Source organism: Sciurus vulgaris (genome assembly GCF_902686455.1).
Source record: "Sciurus vulgaris genome assembly, chromosome: 5".
NCBI lineage: Eukaryota > Metazoa > Chordata > Mammalia > Rodentia > Sciuridae > Sciurus > Sciurus vulgaris.
The window spans coordinates 38,518,953-38,534,183 of record NC_136465.1 but is presented as its reverse complement, the minus strand read 5'-3'; the positions used below and the strand labels follow the sequence as shown (position 1 = coordinate 38,534,183).

The 15,231-nt window shown below is 35.1% G+C and overlaps 1 protein-coding gene across 39 annotated transcripts in view; it reads left to right on the top strand.

Moving 5' to 3' along the window:
* SORBS2 (sorbin and SH3 domain containing 2) overlaps nucleotides 1-15,231 on the top strand; it is a 203,373-nt gene that overhangs the window by 154,565 nt on the left and 33,577 nt on the right. For 23 of the 39 annotated variants that reach the window (XM_079141879.1, XM_079141875.1, XM_079141881.1 and 20 more), the window contains 5 exons: nucleotides 3,762-3,920; nucleotides 4,600-4,683; nucleotides 6,592-6,648; nucleotides 11,273-11,319; nucleotides 14,327-14,514. In XM_079141879.1, coding sequence (XP_078998005.1) covers nucleotides 3,762-3,920; nucleotides 4,600-4,683; nucleotides 6,592-6,648; nucleotides 11,273-11,319; nucleotides 14,327-14,514 — 535 coding nt within the window. The remainder of the gene's footprint in view (nucleotides 1-3,761; nucleotides 3,921-4,599; nucleotides 4,684-6,591; nucleotides 6,649-11,272; nucleotides 11,320-14,326; nucleotides 14,515-15,231) is intronic. The other 16 variants (XM_079141899.1, XM_079141906.1, XM_079141888.1 and 13 more) reach the window with 3 other exon arrangements.

The following is a 15,231-nucleotide window of genomic DNA, read 5'->3' as shown; positions in this document are numbered from 1 at the left end:
GGAGGCAGAGGGGTCAAGGCTGTTTGAACAAAAGTCCTTCCCAGACCCTGGCAAAAAGACGGTCTTCTTCCTTGGGAATCGGTGGCATATGCATTAATGCTTTTCAACCAGAAAGCAACAGTAAATGCACTTTTTTGAAGCTCATAAATATTCATTCAACTATAAATTTAGAAATGTTGACTAAATTGGCCTAATGTTTGATATCCAGAGAAAGACTGCAATCACCAGATAACATCTTTAATTGACTTGACCCATAAATCAGAACCGTATCTCCACAATTTATTTATTCCAAGAGGCAATCATAGAAACTCTCTACCAGGATTTATTAATAAAACTTTACATCTCATCTAAATTGAATATGTTTATAGATGAGCCATGTTAATTTTTTTTTTAATTTTAAGGAAGCATTTGTTCAGGATCTCTCTACACTTAATAAAATAAAAAATAACATGACGATTTTTTTTCCCTACAATAAACCCGCACACAATAAGAAAATTTGAAATTAGATTTAAATCATGAACGAACGTGAACTTCTTTATCAATAAAAGTTGCCACTCAGAGATAAAAGCATAAAAATTTTGGAAGTTTTATGTAATGGTTTGAACCATAAAGAATTATTCCAATTAGCAATGTGTATAACATTTATTATGGATCTACAATAAATATAATACATGACAGCCAGTGCTTTGAAGCTTACAAGTTAATGAGCATAAATTCTCAAAAAAGAATACATCAACACATTCTCTCGGAGAAACATAAAGCAAGTATATGTCTCAATTAGAAGATTGAGAACTATGGAATTTCTAGAGCCACAAAAGCAGCTAAATGCTTTCAAACTGTAAAAATTGTTCTCCCTTGTTAGCTTTTAAATAAGGATGTTGAGTGATTTTTAGTTTTAGCTTTTCTTAAGTATTTCCTCTTACACTGGTGATATGAAGCTTATATTAAGCAGAGATTTGCTGGGTTCTTAAAAAGAGGGTTAGAAAGGTATACATCAGTATCTCTGCTCTTCTGTCTTTTATGAGCCATTAGAGTGAAGCATGATCATACTTCCTAAAATAACTTCTATGTTATAGGAGAAAAGTTGAATGAGTGAGATGATAACTTGCATATATTTCTGTTGGTTGACCATCTGCAAACGCATCACTGATTATTGCGAGGTTTGGGTGTTCCTTAGCAATCGCTACATAATGCATTTAATTGTTGCATAACTAAAGCGATTCAATAGGTCAACCACAGCAAAGAGAAAATTCGAGTTCCACCACTTACATTTCATTTCACATAGAGACTCTGCTCAGGTGTGTGCCTTTCTTTATACTCCAGAGTTATTGAAGACTACCAGTTATTGTTTTGTGTGTTTTTTTCTTCTAATTTCTATTGACATAAATTCTAGACAGTTGCCCACTGAGACTATAAATTGTATTTTAATAGGAAAAATCATAATTACAGGGACATCACCATTATAAGGTATGGTGCCAAAGGGCAGCTATTCTGCTCCCTTTTCTATATTCTATCATAAAAACATATTTCCTTTTTTCTTTATTTATTTACTTATCTATTTATTTTTTGAGTCAGAGTCTCACTGGGTCTCACTGTCTAGAGTAGCCTGGAACTTGTGGTCCTCCTACCTCAGCCTCTTCACTAGCTGGGATTATGGGCATGTGCCACGGCTACCAGCATAAAATCAGGACTTAGTTTATCTATTTGTTATATATTTTCTTAAATTCGAAGTTAAAGTGAAGTTACAATAGGAAATATATTTGTGTAGTTAGTAAATTTGCTGCCCTCTGCTGTTCATGCTTTTTAAGCAAATTTATTTCCTCTGAAGGAAGTTATTTCTATCTCCTCTTAGCAAACTTGAAAGCAAAGGTAATGAAATCAAGAATTAATAATCACTATCTAACAAGAGTAACTATGAAGTTTGAAAGAATCAGAGATAGTTTCTGGTGGAAGAAATAGTCTGCCTCTCTACACAGAAGAAAAATTACTGAAGAATTCCCTGTAATGTTAATTTATCAGAAACTCAATTCTAACAAAACCTTTCCATGATTAATTAAAATTTGTATCTATAATGTTCTAGATAATAATTGGGGAAATAATATTTTAGTAATAGCAAAACCTTAATATTTTTGCAACTATTGAATCAAATTTCTTTATTAAACAAAAGGGCAAATTAGTTACAAGAACATTTTCTTTTCTGCCAATTTTATTGTTACTTCTGAAATGTAAACACAATATAATAGTGCCATAAATTAGGGAAAATATCTTAGGATTTCTGCAGCATTTTTCCATACACCATAGGATATTCTCTCATGTTTTTATGTATTGCAAAAATAACGTTATAACAACAAAGCAAAATGGCATTTAAAAGAAAGAAAAAACAAACAGCATCAATACCAGAACACCAGCGTGGTCTTCTGTGTATGTGGGCATTTCTTTACTGTGCTCATCCGAAGCCAGCTTTTTGGTGCCATAGCATCTACTGCACAAGTACATGGTTTCATATTTTTTTTAATCTCTTATCCTATCTAAACATTTCCCAGTGTTACTAAACAGTCTTTGTAATTATGACCACTGCAGGTATTGGATAACTTGAATCCTTGCACTATTTTGTTATGACGTCACAAATTTTCCATCATCAAGCAAAGTTATTATTACAATCTTTTATCATAAAATATTGAAACAAAACCACGACACTAAAACACTTTGAGCATACATTATTCAATTATGTATTATTAACAAAACTGTTGCAAATGCATCAAGTCAATAAAACACTAAAATGAGTTCATATAAAATAAACACTCTTGTTGAAATATGGAATATTGCAAAACCCTCAACATTATATAAAGGTTATAGAATATTTCTTTCAAAGCTGAGTTGTAACTATTCAGTGGAAGTCCTTGAGTTCCTTTAAGAATTGGAAGAAAATTATATGGAGTTGACTTTGGATCAGTGCGTGCTTAAGGGCCCTTCTGAAATAGGTCTTAGAAGTCTCAGATCTTCTCCTGGCCAGGGTTACCAAATAATTTTTCTTAGAACTTCTTTCCCACTTCATATACTGGACTGTTCAACTATACTATATTTAACTGGTGTCATCTGATAATTATCAAAGAAGTAGTAAGGCCCCTGTAGTACTTTAAATACCCTATTTTAATTTTAAAAATCAACAGCCTGGATCAATTTAGTCAGGCAAGTATTATCTGAAAACACAGGATAGTGAGAGGGTTAAGTAACTGCTGGGTGTCTGCTTTCTATTACTTTAGTAATCGTGTGGATTTTCTCCAACTGTTTATGTTAACACTGCTAGTTTTTCTATCTTTAAATACAACGTTCAGAAACCAAGAGAGGGAAGCAAGTCAATTGTAAAAATTGGCTTTTCTCTAAATTAGAATGTTGAGGAAACCAAGGTGGGATTTTATCCCACACTCCCGCCCCAGCCCCCAGCCATCCACAGCACCTACTTGGAAAACTTGGCTCCACCCAAGCCCCATCCTGTAGCTCAAACTAGGCAGAAGGAAAGGGAATCTTGGGGCGGCTCCAAACATGCCATCTTTCTTCGCTGTCCACCCCTGATCTTCACATTTTTGCAAAGATCCAGAGTATTCCAAGGGTCGGCCCCCACGGGAGCCTTTGCACCTCCCTGAAAGGTTTCCACCCCCGGCCTAACACAGGACACAACCCACGCTGACGGGTGTCCTGTGGGTTCCATCGAGAACCCCTATCTAATGAATCAGTGTCTCCTTCACCCCTCTTTCTTACAGCCCCCTCTCCCAACATCTCCGACACCTGTTCCAAGGGAACCTGGCCGGAAGCCTCTTTCCACCTCACCCTACGGAGAAGTCACGCGTAGCCCCTCCCCTCCGCCCAGGAGTGCCATCCCCGCACCAAACTCGTGCGCCCCAGCTCTCTCTCCCGTCCGGGTGAGCTCCTTCCTTCTCTAAGTTTTCTAATGCCTGTTGGGAAGCTCAGGAGTAGCCCTTGTTCTCCAGAGGCCAAGGAAGTGTAGTCAGAAGCTGGCTACTCACACCTCCCCGCTGCCCCCTTTGTCACCTCGCCCTGGGTTCTTCCTGCCCTTAGATCCTCTAACCGCTTCCCAGCACCTCTCACTCCTCCCGGCACCTCGAATCTCTTCTCCCCTTCCCTTGCCCTGACCCTGGCTCTCCAGATGCCTGCACCTGAGGCAATTGCCTGCAGACTTCAGACCCACGTGCTGAGACTGCTAGTCACCAATGAGAGCAGGGACAATGATGTGGCCAGCTTCGCTTGAGCCTATTTTAATATTGGGGTGTGTTTTCCACGCCCTGTTGTCGCTGCCATAGCGAGTTTTCCATGGTTTGTGCAACGACCTAAGGAGAGAACTAGAAATGTTGGCCAGGGGCAATAGCCAGGGACCTAAGCGACGCCCTTGACGCTCATCTTCATATCCTGGTTTTACTCATTTTACTTTACTTCCTCCGTTCTCTCCTGCTGAGGTTTGTTGGATGAGAGTTGGTGCATGTTTGCGTGTGAATGCGCGCGCGTGTTTTTCATACCACACGGCATTTCCCTCACTTCGCTCAGTGTGCCTTTTCCTTCCCTTTTCCTTCACGTCTGCTCTAGACTGATCGCATAAATCCAGATGACATAGATTTAGAAAATGAGCCCTGGTATAAATTCTTTTCAGAACTGGAGTTTGGACGCCCGGTAAGTGAGGTTAGCCTATTACTATAAGATAAATAGGAGAATGTTGTTTGATTTATTTAAAAACATATCATTATCAGAAGAGAGAGGTGTCATTGAGAGAACAAAAGCTGAATGCATAACGTGGTGGAACTTAGTCCGCATTCACTTCTGTACCGAATGGCTAAGGCGCTCAGACTCTTCTTGTATGGTTTTTCCAAATCATGCATCAGGATTACATTATATCTAATGCAAATTTAATATGCTGAGGAATTTTCTGTTCTGGAATATCTGGAAATTACTACAGCTGTATAGATTTGTATTCATTTACAGTTCATTTTGATCTAGTTCAAACAAGACCACCTTGGCATTCATAATAATAATGATGACTCTTACATCGCTCCCATTTGCTGAGGATCACGAAGTCCCTAGAAATTGCTGGCTTTCCTCATTAACTCCATGAATCTTTCTGATGCTCCATGATAAGATGAAAACAGGACCAGAGGGTTAAAGAATATGCACAGAAGAGTAAATTGCAGAATCAGAAGTTAAAACCAGACCTGTCAAACAAAAGCAACAACAATAAAAAAATATCTCTGGGCAGTGCCCATTCTAATATAAATATACCTACTGGAAGGAATGTAAGCAAAGAAAAAAAATAGGAAACCCTGTGAATCTTGATTTCCAGTGTTGCTAGTGAAAGCTGCTGCTACATTGCTAATCCCTAAATTCCTACCAGAGGATGCCCCCTGATTGAGCCTTATAGGAATTGCTTAGTCTGTTTGGGATAAAGAGTTTATTTAAACCTGAAGTAATTTCCTATAGTAAATCAGGTTTTATTTAGAAAATGTATTTTCCAACAGCAGTGCGTTTGATGTGTCAGTCACATGTTTCACAAATTTTAAATTCTTAACGAACATACCAATTATGCTGCCCAACAACTTTTATTAGAAATCAGAGTCTATGCCAGGTGTGGTGGTGCATGCCTGTAATCCCAGCAGCTCAGGAGGCTGAGGAAGAGGATTGAAAGTTCAAAGCTAGCCTCAGCAGATTAGCAAGACCCTAAAGCAACTTAGCAAGACCCTGTCTCTAAATAAAATATATGAAAGGATTAGGGATGTGGCTCACTGGTTAAGTGTCTCTGGGTTCAATTCCTGGTAGAAAAAAAAAATCAGAATGTATGATCTTTTACCATATCATATACTGATTTTTATGCTTGTAATGGATCATAAATTGGTTATGGTAGTAACTTTTGTCCATTAAAATGCAAAGGATTTGCATTTGGTTAGATTCATTATATTGTATTGAACTGAATCAAACATGACTGTAAATGAATATGAACCAAAGATTTTTTTCCTGGAATTTCTATTACCTAATAGAAGAAATGCTTTCTCTCATTGTTTTTCTCATTTGTAGCATAGTATTAATATAAATGCATTCTATTTAAGAAGGAAAAAACTCTCCAGCTTTGTTTTATGTCTTGTTATTATTGCTTAGAGAGTTTGTAGGGACTATATCAATCTCTGTACTGAGCCTAAATTATCAGCAATTTCTACAGTCATTTTCTGCCACACAATTGAAACTCACCAGCATGCTATCCACTTGCTCCTTTAATGTTTCTTTAATGAACCTTGCATTCCTCTGTGGCCAGATTAGGAATGCTAATTTTGATTTGATAAAATGAGTTTATAAATATACTAATTGAACACTAGCAATTTTTCCCAATGCTTGAGAATATCTACAAACATTGCACTCTTCCTGCTAGGCTACCCCCATTTTGCTCCATTCATGTCACTCTTTATTTGTATCTGATGCTATCGACACTCAATTTCTAACTGTTGTCACCTTTTCCACATGTTCATTCCTTGCTGCCATTGATTCTCCTCCATTCCATCTCTACACTTCTGCTTATGTGGTTCATCTACACCCCAGCCTCCTAAAAAGGCTCTGGACTATGTTCAAGATCATTCTTCTGGTGTTTCCAATGAGGTAAAAGGAAATTATTCTCTCTTTTTCAGATTTCTTTCCTAGAGGCTGTTACTGTGATTCTGAACACCCATGTTTTACAATTCACTGTAGTGCCTAAGCTACTTCCGAAAATCTATCTTTATATTATTGTGCTGTATCGAGTATCATTGCCTAGACATTAGTTATACTATAGACATTGGCTATTTCTAAATTCTATGTGAAGAATCATTCCAGCCATAACTATCAGTTAAGCTCTTCAGTGAAGCCTTGGTATTCAGCAATATAAAAATTAAAAATCAAAATCATTGTTATATTAGTGCATATATTAACCACTATTTTTGTTAGACTAAGGGAAATATAATTAGAAAATTTATCAGAGCCACTTCATAATCATGCTTACATGTATAGATTGAGTTCAGATTCTTAATCAGAAGCCTATGTACCACATTTGCCTAAAATTTATTTTTATTCTTTCATTTTTCCTAATTACTTAAAACACATGGATTTTGCCATCAGTCAAGAATAGGGATGGCAAATACCTGTTATTTGTGTTATAACTTCCCAGTTTACACCCTTTACAGACATCACTAATACTCTCAACACTATAATCGAAGCAACCACTATAACAGATCAGGCCAGTGTAGATGAAATTCACTTGAAATCTCTATTAAGAACACTTATGATAGTCAACTAAGTGAAAAATTTAGGTCAGGTAATGTAAATTTTTATTTGAAGTAAGCAAGAAAAGACAGAAAATAGTTCTGGACAAAAGAATTTTTTCCAACTCTCTGCAAAGAAACCAGGAAATTATTTTGGAAAACAAATAAAGGCCTTACTAGAAGACACAAGCAAAAATGGCACTGCTTGGTAGCCATTAGCCATATGAAAGCCTCCGTGAAAACTCTTAGAAGTAGCTAGGATGGAAGCAAACAGAATAAACTGATTTTCACACAGTATTTTCTCTGTGGTCTTAAGTGAATACAACACTTAATAAATATTTTATTTTATTGAAATTTTTAAATCAAATATGTGCAAATAGAAAACAAAACTAATATTGCAGGAGGTACTACTGACACCTAGTGGTGACCACTGGAATTGCAGACATAGAGTCTCAGGAGGAAATTCCCAAATTTCTAGAGCTTTAATTTGCAATCCAAAATTATTTTCCCTGTAGTAAGCATCAGAGTGAGTGCTAAAGCAAGGAAGTGACCACAATATTTAGATATTAAATAAAAAGTAAAATGGAATAACCAGGAACTTTCTGGATTACTGAATTCAGTCATTTTTCAAGGTTTATGTTTTGTAGCAGACATATACTCTAAAAAAATCTAATAAAACAAGCAATTGTATTATTGTATGCTATGTTACCTTTATATATGAAGAAAGGGTATCATTTCTACATATAAAAAACCCAAGAACTGATTTTTAAATTAAATTTGGTCAGATATTTTTAGGATGTTTATAAGATAGTTGGTTTATTGAGAACTGAAGTGAGATTTAGAAAGCATCACATCCAACTCACTCATTTTTCATTAAATAAAAGTAAGTGCAACAGTTTTGAGAAATATGTCCAAAAATCACATGGTAATATGGTGGCCAAAAAAATACCACCACCACTGATCACTCAGCCTTCATGTTAGTGCTCTTTCCTTTATAGTACACTTTTTATCATTTCCAAGGGATAGATATATATATATATATCCATCAGTAGTTTTATTCAGTATCTACTGAGGGGGGGCACTCAATTCTTTTAGAAATGAATTTACTTAATATAATTTTTGTTAACTTTTGAATTTTTGTGAAATGAGTTTGAATAATTAACATTTCACAATAGTTCCTGAGCATAAAAATAAATTTAATTTTATGCATTCTAAAATGTTATGGTAGTGGCAAAAAAAATTCCTTTAAAAAGCAACTTTCTGTTATTAAACTACTTGTCATTCTCTCTTTGGGATTGAGAGGAATGTTGGTTGATTCTAGTAGCATATTAACTACATTATCAATATAAGATTATGATTTGTCAGAGTGTAAGAAAACACTCCAATAATGTATCTGGAGTTTGTTTTCAATACCATTTTGTATAACATTTCTAGCAAAAAGAAATTATAATTGATTAGATATTCTTTACCTTAGCTACCATTTATCAAGTGCCTGGTATACATCATGAACAAATCCTTTTTTTTAAACCCCTCACCACCCCCCCCCCCCCCCCCCCCCCCCGTACTGGGGATTGAACCCAGGGCTGAAGCATGCTAGGCATGTCTACCACCAAGCTACATCCCCAGCTTTTTGTTTTGTTTTAAGACAGGGTCTCAAATTGCTCAGGCTCACCTCAAACTTGCCATTCCTCTGCCTCAGCTTCCCAAGTAGCTGGGATTACAGGCATGCACCATTGCACCCAGCTAACAACATACTTTTTAATCCATAAATGTAACTGAGAAACTGACACTGATGAAGAATTGTTACCATATTTTAAACAAAGTTTAATCACATGATTCTTAATGGAAAGTTTCAGTATCTACTATTCATTAAAATGATCTAGGTGTGATAAAATAATGGCAATATGTAAACAATAGATCATGATAAGTCAAATGGGTTGCCTTTTTTTCTGGCTAGAATTTCCATTTCAGGATGAGTATCATTCTTACAATTGTTGTACAAGTTTTTCTCATGGTCACAGATGCTTTACTGTTACCTTAAAATTTGATACTGAACCTTCTCTGAGTATACACAAAATCAAAACCTAGTTTTGACTTATTTGGATGTGAAAACCAGCACAAGGAGAAATCATTGCAGTTTCCTGAAATAACACTTGGCACAATTAATTTATCAGTTCTTATACCGTTTTATTTCACATTATAATAGTGTTTAGACTCACCATAAAATGGCAATTTAAAATTTCTGATCTCTCTAGGGGTGTTCCAGAAGTGCTTTGAATTTGACCCCTTTTGATGATCAACAGTGTACTAGTGCATTAGGAAACTTTGATCTTCACAGATGGCAGTGACCCACAGTTCTGGTGTCACTCTTCTGTACACGTGTAGAATTAATATTTCTGAACTGTAATAAAACTGCTTGGTTTTATTTTTTTATTTTTCGCTTGTTTGGTTTCTTTCTTTTTTTTTTTTTTTTTCTTTGTTATTTACTCTCTGGTTTTCTACCTTCCCAGTGTCTGATTGAGAGTTTATTAAATTAAAATGATCATGCCAACTTACCTGGCTGGTGCACCATATTTTTTTTCTAATTTCATATTTGTTGAAAAACTAGGAATCAAAGTATTTTCCAGAAACTACAAATATTAGAATATAATTTTTTGATCCAAAAGGAGAAAGGAATATTCTTATGCCAAGATACGTTTTTGTTTGTTTCTAGGTAAAATTCCACTCTCATTCAGTGAAATAGAATTAAATTAAAATATTAGTTACAAAAGCAACTTTATAGTTACTTATAAGGGGATTTGTCAGACTGATCAACATAAACAATTGCAAAGTTATATATTAATACGTCAATTTACTAATTGACGTTAATTTCCCAATTAATAGAAAATAAAGTTATAGAAATTATTTGTTAAGTGAGGTTAACAACTGTGTTAGGTAGGTCTTTGATATTCTGGCAAATTATTTCATGTGATAAGAATTTACAATTAAATTTCTTAAATCTTGCCATTGTGGCTGACATTTTAAAATTTTCATATAGAAAAACATTTCAAATTAGAATTTCAGTTTTTCATCAAACTAAAATTTGTCTGATGATAAATAGCATTTACTATGACTGAAGCCATATACATGTGGTATACATTTCCCTATGCATGCTAGACATTGTGTCACTGCTCTGTCCCATCTTGTACTGTCATCTCCTGTGTTTGGGAGTGAAATACTCATCCTCTCTTGCCTTTCAGATAGTTCAGCAATTATCACAATGGATGAACATGGAAAATGGGAAATGCATATCTATCATTTTTGCTTAGTATCAATTTTAGGGTACTGCATAGAATAAAGGAAAATGTTTACACCTTTTAAAAAGTCATATTTTGATTCATTAGATCATTTATTTTAAACTAACCCTGAACTTAATCTTTATCTGTACCTGACTGAAATCCCAGATAGTTCAATTTCAAATCAAATATGGTGGAATTTATTGAAATGTCTTATCTTTGGTGACAGAGGAAAGCTATCTCAAGTTCTGCTTGAGAACAACAACAAATTATAAAAAGGCTTATAATTTGTAAGAATCAAATAATGACTGCAAACATATTTTTAAATATCATAGAAAATTTCTACTTACAGTCTGTTAGTAGGCAGGATTTTGAACTTAATATCATAGAATAATAACTTTAACTCTTTATTCAGTTCAGCATTCCTCAGGAAATATTATTGATTCTTCTTTTCCCTAGTGTAATTAATGCTTGAGTTGTAAATAATTTGAATTACAACAAGAAATACAATACAGTTTATCAGAGGAGAAAGTGGATAGGAAAAGTGGAGATCAGGTTGCATGACTTCTCTTGGGGAAGACTTTTATACTACTAATAGTGCTTTTAATCTCAATATTTATATTCTTTTTAAATTACCTAATTTAATGTTGATAGATAAATGAAAATTGCCATGGTAATAATTGTCATGAAGCTATTATTCTATTTTAACAGGCCTCCATATACCAGTCTATAGACAGAAGTCTGGAAAGGCCCGCTAGGTAAGAATCTCATTACATTTATAACCAGAATGTTCTATGCCGATGGTTTCTTTTTCAGTAATAATTATGTATCATTTGTTCTCATTTTAAGTACCACCTCATGAAATTCATTTTTGCATCATTTTATATGATCATATTCAAAAATTTATAAAAATAAATTGAAATAATTCTGGATTCCTTCTCAGATTGATATTTCCTTCCCTTCCTGTCTCTGCTATGCTCAGTTTTCTTTCCTTTTAATAGCTCTTTTGAATAATTAGTTTTCAGTGTTGTTAAGCAATACTTACGATGTTTATTTTAAAATTTACAAATTAGAAACTCTTATACACATATTTGTTAATTATACTCTGATCACACAAATCAGAAATGCTTTTACTAACAAGACACGAAGACTTACTATATACTTGGCATTCTAAGTACATAAACATATTCAATCAAAAGACAAGCACTATGAGTGAAATACTATTGTTTCCACTATATCTCTGAAGAAACTAATACTTAGGTTCAGTAACTTGCCAAGTATATACTGTTGGAAAGGAGAGAAACAAAATAAAATTGAATCAAGATAGCATCTAACCACTACCCTCAGCGTCAGCCCAAAGTAAGGTCTATTAAGTAGGCTTTAAATATCACACTTACTTTAAAAATCTTAATGAAATTCAGTCATAGTTCAATAGCAACATTGGATATTACAAACTCTGAGCTGTATTATATCATCAACAAATACTTCTATAATTTGCATCTGCCCTTCTGGAAATTTCTATCAACATAAGTAGAAAACTCATAAATTGGGTCCTTCAGAATTTGGGCTTATGAGTGTCATCCAGTTATATTAACGAACAAAGAAAGGGACACCCAAGGACCTAAGAATTGCTATAAAGACACACACACACTCACATTGCAGGATAGTCACAGCATAAACATGAATAGGAGATGAAGCCTCCTCTTTCAAAGAATGCAGACAAATTTTGAGGCCTGGCTCCATTTCTGTACTTCCCAGGTATGTGTTTGGTTTGCTCATTTGTATATATGTGGTAACTTGTGATACCTCATAGGTTACCGTGTGGGATAAATAAGATAAAAATGTAAATAAAGCACATAACATCTTACTGAGTTCCACAGGAGCTATATCCAGTGTTGTCACTGTTTACATAATTCTCTCCAGTGATTTGACAGACAGCATGCTGTATCCTATCATTCACTAATATTCTTCTCAAGTCTCACAACCACAATAAAAACTCCCTGCTGTTATAGATGTTGACACCATTCTATATAACTGGGTGGAAAGAATTCTTAATAGTTAATTTGCTGGACAGATTATTGTTCTTTCATTATTTGGATAGGGAATGTTGGAATTTAGTGTTAGGTCTTCCAGAGTTAAGATTATTAGGAAGACCTGCAGGCAATCCTCAAGGTAAAGAAACTCATTTTAGAACTATCTTCCTTTATTTCAGTCCTTTCCTCCATTTTTGCCCTCCAGTTTGGATGCTGGAACTCTGCAGCATGCTGTTGGAACTCTGCAGAGAAAAGATACATAATATAAATCATAACACTCAATTGTCAGAACCAACAAAATGTTCACTATATGAGAATTTTCAGTTTAAAAGGTGATTATAAATATAAGCCCACACAAAGAAACCTGCATATGAATGCCTATCGCAGTTTTACTAATAATTACCAAAGTATGATGAATGGGAAATGGTGGTACATTTATATAATGTAATATTATTCAGCCATAAAGTAAATAAGCTATCAAGTGATACAAAAACATGGATGAAACTTAGAAGTACACTACTAAGTGAAAGAAGCCAGTCTGAAAAGACCATATACAGTATAATTCCTCCTGTGACATCCTGGAAAGGGCAAAATATGGAGACCATATAAAGATCCAACATTGTCAGGAGGCAGAAAGAGGAAGGAATAGACAGACACTTGGGGGATTTTTATGGCAATAAAACTATTCTAAACTATTCTACAACACATATCATTATGCATTTTTAAAACACACAAAATATATAATACACAGCATGAACCCTAATGTAAATTGTAGATTTTCAGTGATGACATTTCAAGATAGGTCCTTCAGTTGTAACAAATACCACACTAATAAACTATGTAAATAAAAACAGAAACCATGTTCCAGAGGAGAGGGAGTGAGTATAAAAGAACTCTCTATACAATCGTGTTGTGGTGTCTGCAAAAGATTGATTCCAGAACATTCTCCCTACCCCCTGCCAAGGATACCATAACCTGCAGATGCCCAAGAATCTGACATAAATGGGCATAGTGTTTGCATATTACTTATGTACATCCTCCCATATATTATTTCAATTACTCACAATGTAAGTGATGTACAAATAGTTGTTATACTGCATTGCTTAGAAAAAAACTCTATGTTAAGTACAGATACAATTTTTTTAATATCTCCAATCCACAGTTGGTTGACTCTGTGGGTGAAGAACCCACAGATATGGAAGTCCTGTCCATTCCAGTGACTTTTTCCCCATAAGCCTGAAATTGCTCTAAAAAATGTCTTTAAATGTTTTAAAACATTTATTTTTAAAATATGCCATGTGTTATAGATTCTCTAGGTTCTAAAAATGTGTAACAATATGTATCACTACTATGTCATATAGAATAGTTTAACAATATATATCACCACTGTATCATACGGAATAGTTTAGAAAAGTTTTTATTGCCATAAAAATCCCTTGGCACCACCTTTTCTTCCATCCCTTCCTCTTCCCACCCACTAACAACCACTGATCTTTTTATTATCTCCACATTTTACCCTTTCCAGAATGTCACAATGGGAATAAATGTTTTAAAAAGATGATTCTAAAGAAATCACTTTGAATGTCAAGGAATAAATTCCTCAACGTGCTGTTTTGTGGGTGTAGGCTTAGGGGTTGCATATACCATCTTCTCTAGCACATTCCATTGGCCTTTGTGGTGCATGTGCTAACCTCCTCCAGGACAGTCAAACTGATGTGATTACCTCTTTCAGTTCCGCAAGCATGGCCAGTGACTTTAGGAAAAGGAGGAAGAGTGAGCCAGCAGTGGGTCCACCCAGAGGCTTGGGGGACCAAAGTGCAAGCAGGACCAGCCCTGGTCGGGCAGACCTCCCAGGATCCAATGCCACCCTTACGAAGTCTTTCATTAGCTCTTCTCCTTCCTCCCCTTCAAGAGCAAAAGGTGAGCAATGACAAACCAGCACACAAACAGTTAAAGTTTTAACCTACAGGCATGTGAGAGTAGGGCAGTAAGAGTGGTATGGACCACCTTTTACCTACAGGGTCATGAATGAACATTGTTTCAGAACAATGGCTTTCTTCCTTCCCAGACTGACTCAAGCTGGCCAGCCACTTGGGTTCACTTAAAAGACTCAGACCAGCATCTTTTCATGCTTTTCCCCCCAAAATAGATACATTTTTTGAAACATATACCAAGTTTCAAATAAGTTGTTTGGGGGTTTATAAAGATGAAAGATGACGTTTATAAGCATTAACATATAGCAAAACTTTCTGTTACTCTAACCAGAAAATCAATCAAATTTATAAACTAATAGTTACAAACAGGGTCAGAGAAAATTATTCCCTTAAAAAAATACAGTTTTTAAAAATTTTAGATAAAAAATGTTTAATCTATTAAAGTTGTTTCTTTAGTCATTATCTCTATATTTTGGTCAACTTTCATATAATGGAGCATCCACATTCTACCATTAAACAGTGCACAGTTCACAGCAGTCAACAATGAGAACCAACTGGTTTTGAGCCATTATATAATCAGTAAGTCACTTTTCCAGATATCCTCTATCCTCTTTGGAAAGGTAGTGAGTTAAGTGTTGGAAGAGAAGAAGTCACACTGCAGGTCCATCTAGTGCATCCATTGCCCCAGGGACAGGAATATTTC